The sequence below is a fragment of the Sander vitreus genome, chromosome 12 (genome assembly GCF_031162955.1).
Source record: "Sander vitreus isolate 19-12246 chromosome 12, sanVit1, whole genome shotgun sequence".
Taxonomy (NCBI): Eukaryota; Metazoa; Chordata; class Actinopteri; order Perciformes; family Percidae; genus Sander; species Sander vitreus.
The window spans coordinates 24,062,952-24,080,597 of record NC_135866.1 but is presented as its reverse complement, the minus strand read 5'-3'; the positions used below and the strand labels follow the sequence as shown (position 1 = coordinate 24,080,597).

Genomic DNA, 17,646 nt, shown 5'->3' with positions numbered 1-17,646 from the left:
TTCTAACGTGTTTCACACTTTATTCATAGAAAAGCACTGAGATTCCAACACAAATCAATATAAAATGGTAGTAGCGTTACATAAATAGTAATAAATTCTCGCTTTATAGACAGTAGCTCAAGAAGTTGCACAAAAAAAAAAATTTGAAAACAAAAAAAACAAGTGTCGATGATAAGCTATCATACTTCTGTGGCAACAAATACTGGAAATACCTTTTCATAATCAGTAGCACAAAGAGGCAACAAACACTTTAAATTTTCCCTTAAAGTTAGAAAGAATCCAAAACAAAACAAACTGGGAAACAGTAGGTGATCTAGATCTCTACCAGCAAATAGTACTCTCCTAAGAAAGAAAGAAAGAAAGAAAGGAAGAAAGGGAAACAATAAGAACTGGCAGTTAGCAGACAGAAAAACAGAGATCAAGTTAGAGGGAGGAACCTCTTTGTTGTAATGCTGTCAGTTAATGCATCGCATAAAAGGCAGCTAACTGGAGCTTCCAAGTTAAGAAAGTGGTAAAACGATATCCCGCTTTCATTTTTGATTTAGGAAAACAGCATCATCATGCTAACGTGGGAGCCAAAAAAAAAAAGAGATTTTTTTAATCCTCATTATGTAGAACCTTTGCAGCAAAAAAAAAAAAAAAATAGTAAAAACCCACTAGTTGTTTTTGTCAAACGTTGACTTTGAGCAGATACAAGATGCTGCAGTGCACTGCTGCCTCGAGCGTTTTAAGGTAGGACAACAGAGGGGAAGTGGCTGCGCTGAAAGCTGGTCACTGACCCATGGATGCACTGCTCCTACCTGTGTGAGAGGGGGGTGAGGCGGTGAACAACTGAAGATTAGATAAAGAAAGTATGATAATGAGATAGAAGAGGGAGAACTCTGAAGGGAGTTAGGAAAGCCTCCTTTTGTTCACACGGTTGCCGTTTCCGACTCTCTGACATTTTGTGTATGGTTCTGTCTCACTGCGGTGCTGCCACACGACACCTCTGAGAAGACACTGAAGGCTTGAGTCCTGATTAAATAAAATCAACAAAGAAGTAAAGCAAAAATAAACTTTGTACATTGATCGGTCACAAAGGCATTTTCCACCATTTTCATTTTTTTTTTTTTCCTTCTCCCCTCTAAATGTTGCAGCGTATGCAGGCTGGCTACTGCACATTGTCCAAATACAAGCATGCTGGGTCTTGTCTTTGTCCGTCCCCCCGTCTCATTAATAGTGGTTCAGTTCACCGAGTCTCTTCTTTCACAACGTTTTTGGGGGGCCCATCTTAAAGAGGTGACAAGACCATCTAAGTGGTTCTGCATAGTCAGGTTTAGTACGTATCCGTTTACAAATGAACGCCTTCCTCATTTTCCTCAACTCCGAATAGCATGCTTCCTTTTGGAAAACAGACTTTTTTTGTCTTTGTAAATCAAAAAAATACAAATAATAATAGTTATTATAGCAAAAACAAACGGAAAGAAATGTACACAGGAGCACCTGAGAAATGCCTTGAAGTCTTTGCCCTTACAAAAAACGCTGTCAAATTCCCCGTCCAAAACAATTCAAGTACACCCCCGGCAAAAGAAAACAACATAAAAATAACATAAAAACAAACACATAAACATACTTATCATAAATAATTATAACTTTACAATTTTCTGAATTGACACTTTCATATTTACAATATCTTAAATGCTTAATGCTACTACTTTTTGTTTTGTTTCTTTAAATGATGTCCCTGAGAACTGAGTTTAGCCTCTCTTTTCTTTCTTTTGCTCAGTTTTCCTTGTTTCATTCTTCTATCTGTGTTTCTTCAGATCGAAAAGGCCCAGAGTTGTGACTGACTACCCGGGTAGTGGGTGAAGGTAGCTCTCATGGAATGTAAAAGCAGACAAGAAAATGTTCCACCATTCAAAAACCCTTTTTTCTTTTATTATCCTGCCATCGACAGGCCAACTCGCTCGTTGCGTTCTGTTTGTGTGTCTGCGATTTTTCTACACAAGTCATACAGTTACTAAACAATCAATAAATAAATGCTGAAGCAGGCAGGAACGTACTGAAGAGGTATTTGTGTGAAGTGCTTGTACGATGACGTTTAGTCCGACCGGTAAATATTCAAGCTCTTGCTGTACTGTATACTGCCATTAACAACAACACTTAGCCACTGGGAAGGAAAATGAAGCATGATCATCCCTCATACAGAACAAATAACTTCCTGTGCCGAGGCATGTGGTCTCAAATATGCAAGCTTAAGTCATCAAGTCATAAAACGTACAGTATTTGTTGTGTTTGCACTGTGAATCTATAACCCTTTGAGAAAGACAAGGCCGCTCGTCTTCACAGTCCAGAATGATCACAACCAATAACATTCACAGGTAAGTGGCTTTAGTAACTATAGACCCTTTTCCATCACAAGAGACCAGGGAACTGGAGGAATCTAAAAATTCGCATCAACTAAGCATGTTCTGTGCTTTAGCCATAATTGGGGACTAGTGTGATTACTGCAATTACTGTATTTAAATATTTTTTTAGATATCAGCCTCTTTCTTTCTTGTTTTAGTTTATCCAAACAATAATCAAACCAACGTACAAAGTTGCTATGGCTAAAGTGTTAGCAAACAGTTTACACATATAGCAGAGATGGAGCAACATTAGCATTATTTTGCTGTCGTGGTTCTGGCCGCCTAACAAATGTAAGTCTACTATTTTAGCTCTATTTTGGTCTCCACTGACTTTGTAGCAGCTAAATGCTATGCTATGTCCACCAGCTAGCTGCTAACTTTGTCTACTGTTTAGCTCGAGGCAGCCGGTGTTAGCTTCTTTGCTGTATTTGTAGGCCGGGCAAATCTAAACAATTAGCTAAATTACGCTAAAAAGCTTCGTAGCGTTGAGGGGAACAGCGGAGTTGGGTGATAAGTCTCTGTGGGGTTGTTACTTTAAACAACCTTCTCACATTACACAGTATGAATTGATCTTTTGTTAACATAACAATTTGAATTAGTGCAGAGTGGTAAAAGCCTAGTTCTACTATAAATTCATTAAAAATATATCTTGGTAGGCTTCTCAATTCTAGATATACAAGGCAGAGCGTCTACCTTGTTAGTAGTCCAATATTATTTAATTGTTTAGCACATATTACCTCTTGTTGCTACATTAATGGTATACAATTCTGGCTGTTTTACTTAAATAGTGCTTATTTGATCAACCAGCAATGGTAGGTACTGCACAGGTCACCCCAAGAACTCATAGCAATTGGTAAAAAAAAAGTACTACGTGGGTTGCCGGGGCTTTAGGGGTAGGAACTATGACCAAAAGAACCAACATTCCAACCAGATTTCTGATCTTAGAATTGGGTAATGCTCTTGGTTCATGAAAAAGTTCCAGGAAAGAAACTCTTACCAGAGTTCTGGCAAAAGTTATTGAGATGGAAAAGGGACTTAAGCTACAGGCAGAGTTAACAACTAACAATCACTGAAATCAACAAGGTCCCAATATGTTCTCAAGCTTCCAAACAGAATACAAGAAGGTGAAATAAACGCCGCTAGGTGATAAAAAAATAAAGCGCAGACTTATAATGCTTATTGACTAAATCTTGATCTAGCGAGTGAAAGGTGACCATTGGAGTCCTATAGATTTTAGAAGGTTTTGGCCATAAATAGCTGTACAGCAGTGCAGTGGTAGCTAGCTCTAAAGATGGGAATACTGTGGCCCCATCATTCATCACAGTTGTGTATTGTCACTGTTAATAAGCTTATAGGAGGACATACGAGATAAACTGTATATACTGCATATGTGCATGTGGAGCCTCAACTACTCTACCTTAGCTAGAACAGCCTGAGTAAGGTTACTCTCAGGCTTCTGGATTTGAAAACATGCACTCTGTGAAGCAACATGGTTCTTCCTCTGAAGATATTCTTAAGGAAAAGTACTGACCAGCAGGTGTAGAGGGTAGGAGCGAGTCTAGAGTGGCTTTAGTCAGGTTTATAAAGCTGTTGGTACTGATGTCTTCTACAGAGAGACCGCATGTGTCGTTCTGTTTTCTGCCCCCTCTACTATAACATGTCCTGAATGAAACAAGAGGCCATTTCTGATAGAGAAGTTAAAGCTGACAAATAATACAGTCGAGGTATGACAGTAACACTATGCGTTTTTGACCACAGTGGTTTTTGTTTTTTTTCTCTTTTGGAACAACATTTTCCTTCCACTTTGAAAACCACTTGCTCTTCTTCTTCTTCTTCTAAACCCCAGCTGAAAGCGTCTCCTGGCTCAAAATACCCCATCCAACAAAATCTTTTGGTTTTCAAATCGTCATGTGCCACTGAAAAACCGAAGGAAAAAAATCACAATCTTTGACTTTTTCATACTAGATTTAACATTAGTTGGAGGGAGAAAAAAAAAAGCTTTGTTTTTGTTGTTGTTTCTTTAACATTTCAAGCCGTTTCCCTCTTTTGCTGTCTCAATGAAGTAGAGCAATGTACTGCGAACACTTCCTGGTTCACATTCAAGAAACAAAACAACAAAACAGGACAAAAACTTAAGACTTAGTCAACAAATGGCTCAACATAAGAAGTTAAAATACAAGGAATCGGGGAAAAAAAAAAAAATTAAATAGAAACAAATAAATGTAACTACTTCCCAAGAAGAGGGTCCCTGTGAGGAAGGGCTGAGGTCAGCCGAATCTCTCCCTGACCAACATCATCAGTTTCTTCTTGCCCTTGTAGATCTGTTTCAGGTTGTCTATGAACTGGGCGAACTGAATGTGGCCGTCCTGTGCCAGCAGGAAAGTCTCCCGTGCTTTGCTCAAGAACTCTATGAACTCTCCGTAGTGCCGCGGACTGATGTGTGTCAGTCGAGAGTGCGTGGTGTTGATGTACGCCGAGATCGTGGCGTCTAGGAGCTGCCGCAACGGCGCTTTGTCAGTCGACATTAGCTTCCCAGAGTTCCTTCTCCCGGGAATGCCGGCGAGACCCGGCGCCGTCATGGTGCACCGCCGCAGGATGTCAGACAGCACCGTGGCGCAGTGCACACTCTTCACCACCAGCGGGATAATGGCTGCGAGCTCATTTTTACCCAGGGAGTGGCTGAGCGCGCAGGCCCAGAGCACGTCGTTAATAGCTGGGTGTGTGTCCTGGTTGTAAGCCAGGTTAAGGTGGGTCATGGCGAGGGAGGCCAACTTGAAGGACCGCAGCGGGTATCCTCTGTGTTCCATGTACCTCGCGATGGTGAACAGCTGGGAGTAGGTCATACCCGTAGACGCTGCGTCGATGACAATCTGGTAGGCTGTCTCGAAGGCGATGTGGTCCTTCTCGCAGAGCGTCAGAGCTGACAGAGCGCAGTTCTGGGGATCCTTCATGGCGCACTGCAGGGCCAGGGTCCTGGCACAGCTGGCCAGCTCCTCGCGCTGGGGGTAGTCAAGGCTGAGGCGCAGGATGGTGTTATGGGACATGACGGTGGCCGCCACGATGCTGGTGGCCTCGGTCGGTGTGAAGAGGGTGTACCAGCTCTGTAAGATGCTCACCAACGCCCGCAGACCTGAGGAGGAGCAGAGAGAAAGACTAGATTAAAATGTGCTGTGGTCAGAATGTGAATCACGTGAATACTGGTATGATTCTAAAAAAAAATGCAAAGTGCTTTGATGATTGTTTATGAAGTTTATTTCGCCGTTAAAAGAAAGAATCTGACAAGGAATGAGAGGATAAACGGGAAGATAGTGTGCTTTATTCTGAAATCGGAACTTTTACTTTGACAGACTTTAATAGCATTTAAAATCCTTCAGAATGATCTCTACAATTATCTGTGGGTAAATGCAGACAAAACTCAAGTTCTCTATTATTATCATCATTACTAAACAGTAGTGGTTCCTTTCCCAGAGTGAGAACTTTGAACATTTTGTTCCTGTTTTATGAAGTTAAGGAACACTTTGAAACTAAGGCCTTGTGTGTCTCAACTTAAGATCCTCCACGCATTCATTTCATCAGGTTTACACAACTTCTACACCAAGTCATCTCTGTACTTTCCACAAGTTCTTCAGAACACTGTTGCTCAGTTGCTTTTTTACTAGGTCCAGTAATACACCCACCTTGGCTTCTACGCTACTTTGTCTTAAGCTGTTTCCTTCCAACGTCATTTGGGTTTTTATTTAATCTTACATTACATACGAGGCAAAGAGGCAATTTGAGGCTCTGCTCTCGAAAGACTCAACATAAATAAATGTCTCCTCTTACTTAACTAAAAACTGTTTGGACAGCCACAAATTGTAATGGTCAGAACTATGAATCCTGTTTTACTGGTGCTTGTTAAAAGGAATCACATACCGACTTCTGTGGCACAGGTTACCAGCCACCGAACCATCTCTCTCCTTCTCCAGTTCAGTGTCGACAGAGTCATCCTCATCACCTGCAAAGCACGCATGCAAAACATGATGTTTACGGATCCTGCTACTTTGTACAATGGGAATAAGAACATCCAGTTTTTTTTCTCGACAGTCGGTCAGTTTTTGATGAACTAATTCTAACATAGCCGTACATTCAGAAAACAAGTGAACATGATATGTGTGGGAACAGTTTGCCCAACACGGCGCGTCTCCAGTGATGACAGATGTATCCAAAAATGTGTTCATAATTACACACATGACTAATTGTGACCCTTCCATTTTGAGCATTTTATTAGCAGTTTTGCTGAAAGGAATTCAGCCAATACTCTAAATACCAGGAGGAAGAGGCGTGTGAAGCCACAGCGACACTGCTGCCTTGACAATCTCAAGTGTTTTTTTTCTTGTGTTTACTGTGGAACCCAAAAGGCTTAATTATGTGGTTTCTGCTCATCAACAACGGCAAGACGCTGTGTGATGTTTTCTCTGTTAATTTGTAGTGAGGCTGTGGATGCTTGCACAAATTACAAGTTCAAGGAAACTGTTGCATGTTTTGACTGGTGACCATTGCTCGTTTTTTTTTTTGTGGTGAAATGATTTATGAAAATTGCTGACTCGCCCTCATACCTCGCCTGCTTTCTTCACACACACACACACACACACACACACACACACACACACACACACTCTCTCTACCTGCAGCCCTAGCTCCAGTGCCACGTTGAGCAGAGTTATATCAGGCGGGTTGTCTGCGGGTGTGGCTATCTTAAAGGCGTCCTGGGCCAGCTTGAAGATTAAGGAAGAGGAGTGGATATTTTTCTGGATGGCCTCCAGCACCGTCCGTAACCTCAACATGTCACCTGCAGGCAAAATAAAACATACATGCACTGTTAGAAAGATCTGAAGGGGACATTTCTCTACTGTGACTACAGCTATGGGTAGGAGGATGCGTTAGCGGTACCTTTAGCAGCAGTGAGCATGGTGGAGGCCAGCTCACACTGCTGGGACTCCAGGTGTCCCAGTGTGAACCAGCGCGGGTATCTACTTGGGACTATGGAGATGCCGTGATGAGGGTGGCCCACGTCCCCGGAGCCTGCTGAGGACTCCAGCACTGGCAGCCTGACAGAAACATACAAACAACGCCGTATTTGTTCACCGTGTCTTTAGTCTTCATCAAAGTTTAAGGCCAGTTCATATTAAATCTAGGATGAATTTCATTATTGAAATTTGCATCAGGGAAAAAAGAACATCCATGCTAGTATTTACTCTAAAACTTTATAGATACTACAGTGAATTTATTCCAATTTAAAGGTGGCATTTTAACATACCATAATAGATCATACTACTTACGACACATTAGTGTAAATACCTAAAACAAATGAACCCATCACCACAAATGATTGACAGCTTCTGCAAGCCTGTCCACCAGTTTATTAAGTCCACCAAGCTATAACTACATATCTGTATTATAAAGACTGTTTTGTGGTATATCATTGAGGATGGACAAAATATTAGAAACACCTCAAAGTACAATGCGATACAATTCAATAGCACCAAATTGGGAAACTGACCTCATGGCGCGGAGAGCCAGCTTATATGCCAGGTCTGCGTCATGTGGCAGCAGGGCAGAGAAGAGGTACTTGGCGAAGGTGTGCATGGGAACACTCTCCCTGTGGATGACCTCACCTAGACCACTGAACGGCCCAGCTGGACCAAGAGAAAGACAAAATGATGTTTTTGTTTATTTTTCTTCTCAACAATGTGAAAGACCATCAAGTACTGGGACACAGCACATGAAGATGTCGTCGTCGTTGTTGTTGTTGTTGTTGTTGTACCTTCTAGCAGCTGTATGGCCTGTTTCCGAAGAGTCTGAACCAGGAGGTCATCCAGCTCCAGTTCTTGAAGTTTTGCAACAATCTGCTCCTCATTACGACACACCTTGAACATTTTCACAAAGCAAATTTTACTCTTTAGTGAAGTTTAAATACCTTTTTAAGAAGGGGATTTGGAGTTTTAGGTATTAAAGGACCAGCGGCGAGCTTTAATACCTCAAACTCTGGCATCCGTGTGTAGTTACCGTTACGACAGAGACTGATTTTATTTCACCATTAAGAGGTCCTTTTGGAAACTTAATTGGTTTTAAATGCAATTCTTGCTTAAAACTTAAATTCCTTTGAGAATCCTGTGTGCCTTCTTATATTGCATATGTAAAGCACTTTGAATTGCCTTGTTGTTGAAAGGTGAAAATAAACTCACCTTGCCTAAAACATAAATAGTTTTGTTGATTCACATGACATTCAGAAAAGTCTATGGCAGACATGTTAAGCACTCTAAACCATTCAAATAAAGAAATGTTCCTTTGGTTTATTCCAATTCAAAGTAAACTTAAGTGCTGTGACTGTCGTTTTCAGAAAAACTAAATGCTGTGACCTTTTCTCTATTTGTGCATGGCAATTACCGTCACAGACGTTTAATTATAGTGATTTTCTATCATGGCGACATTGTCTACACCAGGCAAATTCATACCGCTTGTTTTAATATGCAAAAAAAAAAAGCCTAGCATTACTGTTTTCTCTATGAGGGGGTAAAATCACTTCATTGGTTGTTTTTTTTAGGACTACCGTACCTTATCCTGAGCGTATAGGCCCTCGGGCATTATCCTCTGCTGGCCCATTCCCATCAGAGCCACCTCTAAGGCCAAAGTCAGGTAGGACTCCCCTCCATCAGGACTGCCCCACACTGGTACGTGGTGGTAGACCGGAGGCCGGGGGTCACCTTCTGAGAGAAAGGAAGGAAAGAAAACTATTTAGTGAATCAAGCAAAGATGCATAGAAATCTGAATAGGAACAAACGCCCATTTTACAGACCTTGATAACTGAAGGTAATATGAGGTGTACGTTAGTCAAGTCAAGTAGGTATCTTCATCCTGGTAGTCAAATCTACAGTACATGGACGTATCCATCTTTCCACCACGGCTCAGCAAGACTACAATGTCCGCTGATTTGGCTAACTCAAGACTGCTAAAGCATCATATTACCGTTGTTGCATTTTGGCAATAAACAAGGACTGAGAGTTTTTCCCCTCCGTTTCTTACGGTGCAGCTGAATTAGGGAGGCATTGCTAGTACATATAGGCATGTGTATATTGTATTAAGAGCGACTTGAAAAAAAACCTGCGCAAATTAAACTTGGTATGGCCTGTGTATATATAGCTATATAGCTTGTGTAACATTATATAAATACAGCATCCATAGACTGATCACTAATCTAAAATGGCTGCTACACCCTACACCAATGCTCGACAGCAGTAAGTGAGAACAGATGCGTTGAGAGTATCAGCTGTTGATTGGTGCCCATTTGTTCTCTCTCTGCTCCCCCACCCCATCATTCTGTTTAAATCCCCTCTGAGCAACAGATCCCCTCAATCCTGTTTATTCCACGGAGTAAAGTGGTGTGTGTGTGTGTGTGTGTGTGTGTGTGTGTGTGTGTGTGTGTGTGTGTGTGCATGTGTGTATGTGTGTGTGGAAATCCAGGAAAAAGGGAAAACTGATTTTATAGGCTTAACCCCAGTGCAAACTCATTTTTGTTTTTTTTGTCCATTGGCTGTTGATTGATTGGTTGATTTGAAATGATCAGAGATAAAACTGCATTTGGATTGGTCGACACATAGTCTGGCTCCACCCCTCCTTTTAACAGATGTTCCCAGCTATCTTCCAGAGGGGAATAAAGCACAGTGACCAGGCCCCACACACACACACACACACATACACACACACGCAAAATAGTCATACCACTCTTCTCAAATTCCCCAAACAGCATAAGACAATCATTCACTGTATCGCCAACACACACTCGCACCGATGAGTGTGCCAGGGGTCAGCATTGTTTGGATTGACAATAGTTCCCTGTAGCTGGGTAACAATAGGAAAACCCAGACCCTATTCTGCTCTGTCGCAATGGCCACTGGTGAAAAAAAAAGGCTCTGAGCAGGGTGAGAAATGCAAATGGTGATGGATTCTATACATACCACACACACACACACACACACACACACACACACACACACACACACACACAACAGGAGTGTGGTCTAAATGAACGGGGTGTTCCAGCACAATCCATTCAGGCTTTGCTAGTTTATGGCTCTCTACAGCACAATAGAGCCCGGTCCTGATATAAGAACATGGAGTCTGTTGTCTAATGAGTCACTGCTGGTGTGCCCGATCACCTCTGCTCAGGGTTACACTGCATCAGCTGGTGAAGTGTGCGAGGAATTATACCCAGTGTTTGGCAAACAAGCTCGTTGACCCATGATGTCCGTGGTTGAGTATGTATTTGGCTGAAGTACATGCTAAGGCTTTGGCTTACTTGTTATAGGTTCAGTGAACGGTAAGTTACCTTAGAACCCCGCCGATGGCAGTGCAGCAGTGGACACACAGAGGGAAAATGATTTTGATCTTAATATATGCTAAAGGGTGGATATACTTGTGACATTATAAATCATTGGATATGTCTGAATAATATATTTCACTGAACATCAAAGAATTCTTTCAATCTTGCTACCTCTACCTCTTATTTTCTGTCTCTATAAATGGTTAGGTTGATGCAGTTCTGACCAGCACTCATTACTAATGGCTGCTCATAATGGAAGTAAAGCCTATTCTGAGATTTGCTCACCATGGTGAAGAGCTCTGTCAAAATGCCAATGTCATTTCAATGTAAAAATATATTATTATAAACCCAAATATTGTATTGAAAGCTACAGTATACATTTAAGTGACTCAGTTCTTGAGCTTGTACAGACAATGTGAACCTACAACACAGAATATTTTCCATGCCAGAACCTCATGGCCAGCCTTCTATTTATTTATATCCTATTTATATTTGACAGGATTACCTCTGCAGAAAATCAGCAAGTAAAAGACTAGTCTAGTCTCGCCTAACCAGACCTATCTCCACACTTTGTTTTAGCGCTGTGCCAGAGCTGGAGAAAGATCAGGGTTCATACGTATTTTAACCAATACCTTTCCATGACTTTTTCATAACGTTTCGGCAAATTTCCATGACTATGTATTCCTGAAAATGTCAGTCGACATTATACAATAAGAATAGAAATCTGTGTTAAAGTTTACCCTCAGAGGTTTAACAATTAACAATTGATGTGGTTCATAGTGGGATTCGTAAATTAAACTCATATTATTATGCTGTGTTAAAAATTCCATGACTTTTCCAAAACTTTCTGCATCTTTTTATTTTTCCAAAACCTTTCCAGGCCTGGAATTTGCATTTTTCAAATTCCATAACTTTTCCAGGTTTTTGTAAAAAGTATGAACCCTGAAGGTCTGCTTAAACCCATCATAATTCAGCACTAAGTACAAAAAATAAATAAAAATGCTCTGTGTTGTTTGTATTTCTTTAAACCACTCACAATCGTCTTGGGTGACGTAAAGCCCAGGATGCAGCGACGGTGCCCTTACAAAATAGTGTCGAAAGTAAACTTGTTTTGGTGGACCATTTGCACTTAGGGAGGTGAGCCCTGGCATTACGATGGCTAAATCCCCACAAAAGAAAATGCCTCATAAAAACATTAAGAGACGTATGTCGACTATGTGATACGTCTTTCACTGCTAAAAAAGACAAACGTATTTAATCATCGGTGCCCTAGAGGTGAAGCCTGCCTATACTTGAGCTCCAGAGGAGCTCACTGAACTTAGTGTTTAGGTTGCAAGCTCGTAGGTTTTTGTTGTTGTTTCACGTAGCGAGAGGGATTTTGAAAACGGTAACATGCAGATAGCGTAAGGGGAGGAGAATGTCTACATCTTCAGAGTCAGACTACTTCAGTGCTAAATGATGCACCAAAACAAGAGTAGTCATGGGGACTGTATTCACGTTTGTAATGGCAAATAATCAAGCATGTCGGTCTTGTTGCCTTTTAATAAAGTGAATAGAGCCTCAAAACAAGTCTGTTGTGAAGTTCTGTGATTTTTCTTTCATGATGATTTCCAGAGAACTCTTTTAAAAAAGGAGAAACAGAAGCACATCTCTGTTTTTGTACCTCCGGTATCCATGGTGTTGTCGTCGTCCACGCGGCAGGTTTCGGTGAGCGTGGTGAACAGACAGCCAATCGGGTCTAAGGGATGGCCCACCCAGCCTTCCAGGTTGGTGGTAGAAGTCACGCCCCTCTGGCGAAGGTCTGAGAGAAGAAGAAAGCGGGAAGAAAGACAAATGTTAAAATTATCCCACACTGGCTTTAGAAATTGAACAGCACTATATATATATATATATATATATATATATGTATATATATATATATATATATATATGTGTGTGTGTGTGTGTGTGTGTGTGTGTGTGTGTGTGTGTGTGTGTGTTTACCTTTCTTTTGGTGCTTGTAGATGTCCATCTGTCTCTGCTGTTGGAGGCGGAGCGTGTTGATGATGGCGACGGCCAATCGCAATGCTTCCCTGGAATAACCGTGGGAACGCAGAGCGTCGACGCGAGCGCATGCAGTCGGGACGTGGTCTGAGTGTGAGATAAGGTGGAGTCAGGACAGCTTAGCACACGCATGAACTGAGCTAAATGAGATAAACATGCACACACACGCACAGAAACGCTTCGCTGTTCACAGTCACAGATGTGGTTCCTTTCTTACAAACACACTGTGGGACATAAGATGTAGTCAGTAATGGCACACACACACACACACACACACACACACACACACACACACACACACACACACACACACACACACACACACACACACACAGTGCAGTCTCAGCAAAACACCAGTGTGTGTCTGATAGCTGGATTAAGTTGCAGAATCTGACAGATCTTAGCTGGAAGCTGCTTACTGCAGATACTGGCCTCAATATCAGCAGAATAAGTCTGTGTGTGTGTGGGGCTTTCAGTGGAATTAGAGATTGTGTGTATATGGAATGCCACTGAAAATAAAGTTTTTCTACACTGTCGTTATCCAGAAAGTGTGTGCGTCGCTCATTGCATTTTTGTAGCAACGTATTATGTATTATATACAGAAACTATTTTATTCGACTAAATATGATGCAATAGGTAAATGCAATACAATTTCCTGAAAATGAGTAATGCATTACCGCTTTATTGAAGTGTTCCCACACATAACAAGTCCAAAAAAGTGTGTGTGTGTGTGTGTGTGTGTGTGTGTGTGTATGTGTGTGTACGTGCATTTGCTCACCTAGCCAAAGCGGCAGGCCCTGTGGGTTGAACAGCAGGCTCTCCCCCTCTCTCTGGTAGGATGGAGACATGTAGTAGTCGCTGCTGATGATCCTCTGGAGGTGGCTGTCCTGCCAGTGGAGGTCGCAGGCCTCGACAGCCCGGCTAAACACCGACCTCCTCGGCCTGGACAGAGAATCTGAGAAAAACACCACACACACACAGTCAGTGAAATCGTCATGTTGTCATCTCTCCGAGGTCACAGCGTCTAAGATCAATGTCGGCGTGTATTCATATTTTGATTACACAGTATGTGTGTGTGTGTGTGTGTGTGTGTGTGTGTGTTTGCGCTGACCCTGTGCCAGGTTGCTCTGCGGCAGAGCGTTGGTGATGTTTGGAAGCTCGCTGCCGTAGTTGCCATCCTCCAGCGGGCAGACGTCCATGTCGCCCCATTTCTTTAGCTGCTTCAGCCAGCTGCTCTTCTCCTCGCTCTTACAGTGGGGATTTAGCACCACGCACACCCACAATGCACCTGGGGAAAGAATGGCGATCAGAGGTCAGGATACAAAGGAAACAGAAGTTCTGGAGTACTGTTTAAGAGAACAGAACTGGCCCTGGAAAGTGCTTTCTAAGATACTTTTGTTTTTCTTTGTGAAAATAGGGGAACAAAAACATCCATATTATGTGAATCCAAATAATATTGGTTGCACCAACAGGCACCTCAAGGGACTCACTGCACTAAAAACACCAGTTCTACATACACAGACCTCGAACGGGATCAACTGTCAGATGTCTGCTTCTCTGAAGAAAATGATCAGGCAGCAAACCCCGGCCGTCTGGCTGTTATTTCTGTCTGTGTTGCGATCGCCCTCGCTCACCCAGGAAGTGTTCTCATTGACCTCCTAAATGCTAAGATTGATTGCAGAGAAACTGAGCAGCCGTATTGATCGGCAGCCTTTATCATTCACTGTGTGTGGGGAGCGAGAGAAAGGGAGAGGCTCGAGCAGGAGGAGAAGCTGCTGACTGGATGACCTAATAGCTTACTGACTGGTTGAACGTTTACCTGACAAGTTGACTGCTAATTTGTCTGAGCAAATGACAGGATGGACGCATCTGTCTGACCTACAGTAGTCTCGCATTGCCAGACCTTCCTCCACAGCGCTGCGGAGGAGGGTCTGGCTAGTCCACACAGCATTCCGGGATGAGAGAAAAACGTGCTCTCGTTTAAGCCCATTCAGACGAAAAATTCGCAACGAGACGAGTTGAAACTTGCAACTTCTCTGCAGCGTTCTAAAACCTGCCAGCTCACACCAATGCGACGAGACGAGACGGTGTATCATCTCCATAACAACGCCTCTTTGAACTTCCGTTCTAACTTCCGACTTTTAGGCTTTTTTTGTAGCTGGATATATCATTTGTTTCGTCTTAATATGAATGTGGATAACGTTAGTGATAGTGAGATGCTTGCTACAGTTGCATTTCTAGTGATGAATCGGCGAAAACACGTTTTATTTCTCGGATTCACTGCTCTGTTCTAACGCCGCTGGGCGCTCCCTCTCTTCAGTCACTCCCTCTCTCTCTCCACCATATAACGTTACCGTGCTTTGAGGCTTTGAGCGTTGAGGCTCCGTCTAAAACTCTGCCATTTCGACCAGCTGTTTGTAACATAAAAATAAAATGGATTATGGATAATTTTATTGCTATAGTTTATAGCTGACTTTACAAGCTGACTTCTCTATCTGTTAAAACAGGTGACGTCCCTTACGTTCTAAAACCAGGCTCTGCGACTTGAACAGCTGAGTCGCAGCAAAAAACGTTCTAAAACGGTTTCGTCTCGTCGCAAATCCTTGGTCTGAACTGGGCATTTCTTTAAAGTGCTCATATTATGCTCATTTTCAGGTACATAATTGTATTTAGAGGTTGTACCAGAATAGGTTTACATGGTTTAATTTTCAAAAAACACCATATATTTGTTGTACTGCACATTGCTGCAGCTCCTCTTTTCACCCTGTGTGTTGATCTCTCTGTTTTAGCTACAGAGTGAGACATCACACTTCTATCCCATCTTTGTTGGGAGTCGCACATGCGCAGTTGCTAGGTAAGGACTACTAGCTAGGACTGTGCAATGAATTGAAATTTTGTCGTGATTATGATTTCAGCTCCCAATGATCACAAAAACAGAATAATTGAGAAAAACAATGATTTAGCTCATTACGTTTTGCAAGTAAACTCTTATTTAAGTTTCAATAGAAAAAGAATTAAGGCAAAGTTCACAGTTGTAGGTGTTTTGTTTTTACTGTTGATTTATTTAACTGTTTCCACTGTTTTTTAAGTTCAATAATTGCAACATCTTTCCAGAAGTCAACAAGTAATCGTGTTAAATTATCGTGATTTCAATATTGACCGAAATAATTGTGATTATATTTTTTCCCATAATCGAGCAGCCCTACTACTACCCAGTCAGAAGCAAAGTATGAGGGCATGCCACGCTAGCAGCTAGGCGAGCATTATAACAGTGTGTCACGCACGTTTGTCTCTGAAGTAAAGGCTGGACTACAATAGAGCTGTTTGGAGCAGTTTGTGAACAGTGTTTTCTGTTGGAGATGGTAAGTCCTTTTGGGGTGGACTTTGGCCTTTTTCACTTTGTAAACCTAAACGTGCACAAAAAAGATATATAACACAATAAAGGAAAGGGGAAAAAGCCAAAAAGCTAAATATGAGCACTTTAAACCCATCACAATCTTCTTGGGCGGTGCTAAGCGCCAAGCGGAGCCACGGTGCCTCTGCAAAATAGCCTCGGCAAGGAACTTGTTTTGGTGAACATGTGTACAATCAAAGGTTGTTTTAGTCGTGCAACGGACAACTCAGATTGGACAGATAGTCTAGCTAGCTGTCTGGATTTACCCTGCAGAGATGTGAGCAAACTGATTGGCCAACTCATAAACAAATAAGTCATATTTGATTGTATGTCTCCGACGGTTCTTACCTAGCTCATCCCAGAGCTGCCGACACTTGTCCGTCATGCCCGTGCCCTGCTGTCTCCATAGCGACAGCCGGGGGTCTGCCATGAACTGTTCCGTTATGAGCGTCAGCATTCGGGCACCGTTGGAGTCTCGCATTCTTAGCATCTCCCTCACCTGGAAAGACCCGGAGAAAGCAGGCTTACTCACTGTAATGCATAAGACTTTGACCTTCTTCCATCTGGTATTGATGCGCATCCTTGCTCATCAGAATGTATTTCAGGAGAGAAAGAAACACTTTGAATGGATGTGTAATTGTATCCAAAATGCACTCAAGACCCAACCTCTAGAGATTAAAAATGCAGCTTGGGTTAATATACTTGACAAGCACAGACTGAGACTACAACTGATGTTTAAGCAATAGTGTGACATTTTGGAAAATATGCTTACTTGCTTTGTTGCCGGAAGTTAAATGAGAAGAAAGATACCACTCTCATTTATGTCTGTTTAGTGGAGTCAAGGGGGCGGGTGGCTTAGCTTAGCTTAGCGCAAAGACGGTTAACGGTGGAAACAGCTACATTAATGATGTGAAAATCATATTTGAAATCAGAGTGAATGGAAAAGATAAAGCATGATTTCTGGCAACACACATCACTGAGTAAACTTAAGGTTCAACGTGAGGTCACAGTCAAGATGTTAAAAAAAAATCGTCAAACTCACTACATAAAAGAGAGCGTTCACAGTTCAGAGTTCTCAGCATATAGGTCTGTGTTAAGGGTTTTTTTTACTTTTATGAATCCTCTACATTGACTTAGAGGATTTGCAAAACTACATTCAACCATATTCAAGACCTGGCATTGAGTTTGAATAATACCGTTAATAAAATCTCAAGGTGTTCTCAGGACCTGTGGGTGCCCTGTTTCTTTGTGCCGTTTTCCCAGTGGGAAACCATACTTTTACACGGAGACAAGAAGTTGAATGGACGCTGGGGGAAAGCGCGTTTCAATTGAAATGTCTGTGAATCACTGCATTCTTTGGCAGAACCGAGTAAGTAAAACATTCTGACTAAATGATATACAGATATATATGAGATATCCATTTATATTTATTTACTGGTTACGAACTGGAGGTGTAGGGCTTG

General features: G+C 42.0%; 1 protein-coding gene across 1 annotated transcript in view; it reads right to left on the bottom strand.

Annotated features, from left to right (window-relative positions):
- zswim5 (zinc finger, SWIM-type containing 5) overlaps positions 1-17,646 on the bottom strand; it is a 65,008-nt gene continuing 47,362 nt past the window's right edge. Inside the window, exons 5-16 of the mRNA XM_078264794.1 lie at positions 16,532-16,682; positions 13,901-14,077; positions 13,568-13,744; positions 12,730-12,876; positions 12,410-12,547; positions 8,982-9,133; positions 8,191-8,293; positions 7,927-8,062; positions 7,317-7,474; positions 7,052-7,215; positions 6,300-6,381; positions 1-5,517 (exon numbers count right to left, since the gene is read on the bottom strand). Coding sequence (XP_078120920.1) covers positions 4,655-5,517; positions 6,300-6,381; positions 7,052-7,215; positions 7,317-7,474; positions 7,927-8,062; positions 8,191-8,293; positions 8,982-9,133; positions 12,410-12,547; positions 12,730-12,876; positions 13,568-13,744; positions 13,901-14,077; positions 16,532-16,682 — 2,448 coding nt within the window. The 3' untranslated portion in view covers positions 1-4,654. The remainder of the gene's footprint in view (positions 5,518-6,299; positions 6,382-7,051; positions 7,216-7,316; positions 7,475-7,926; positions 8,063-8,190; positions 8,294-8,981; positions 9,134-12,409; positions 12,548-12,729; positions 12,877-13,567; positions 13,745-13,900; positions 14,078-16,531; positions 16,683-17,646) is intronic.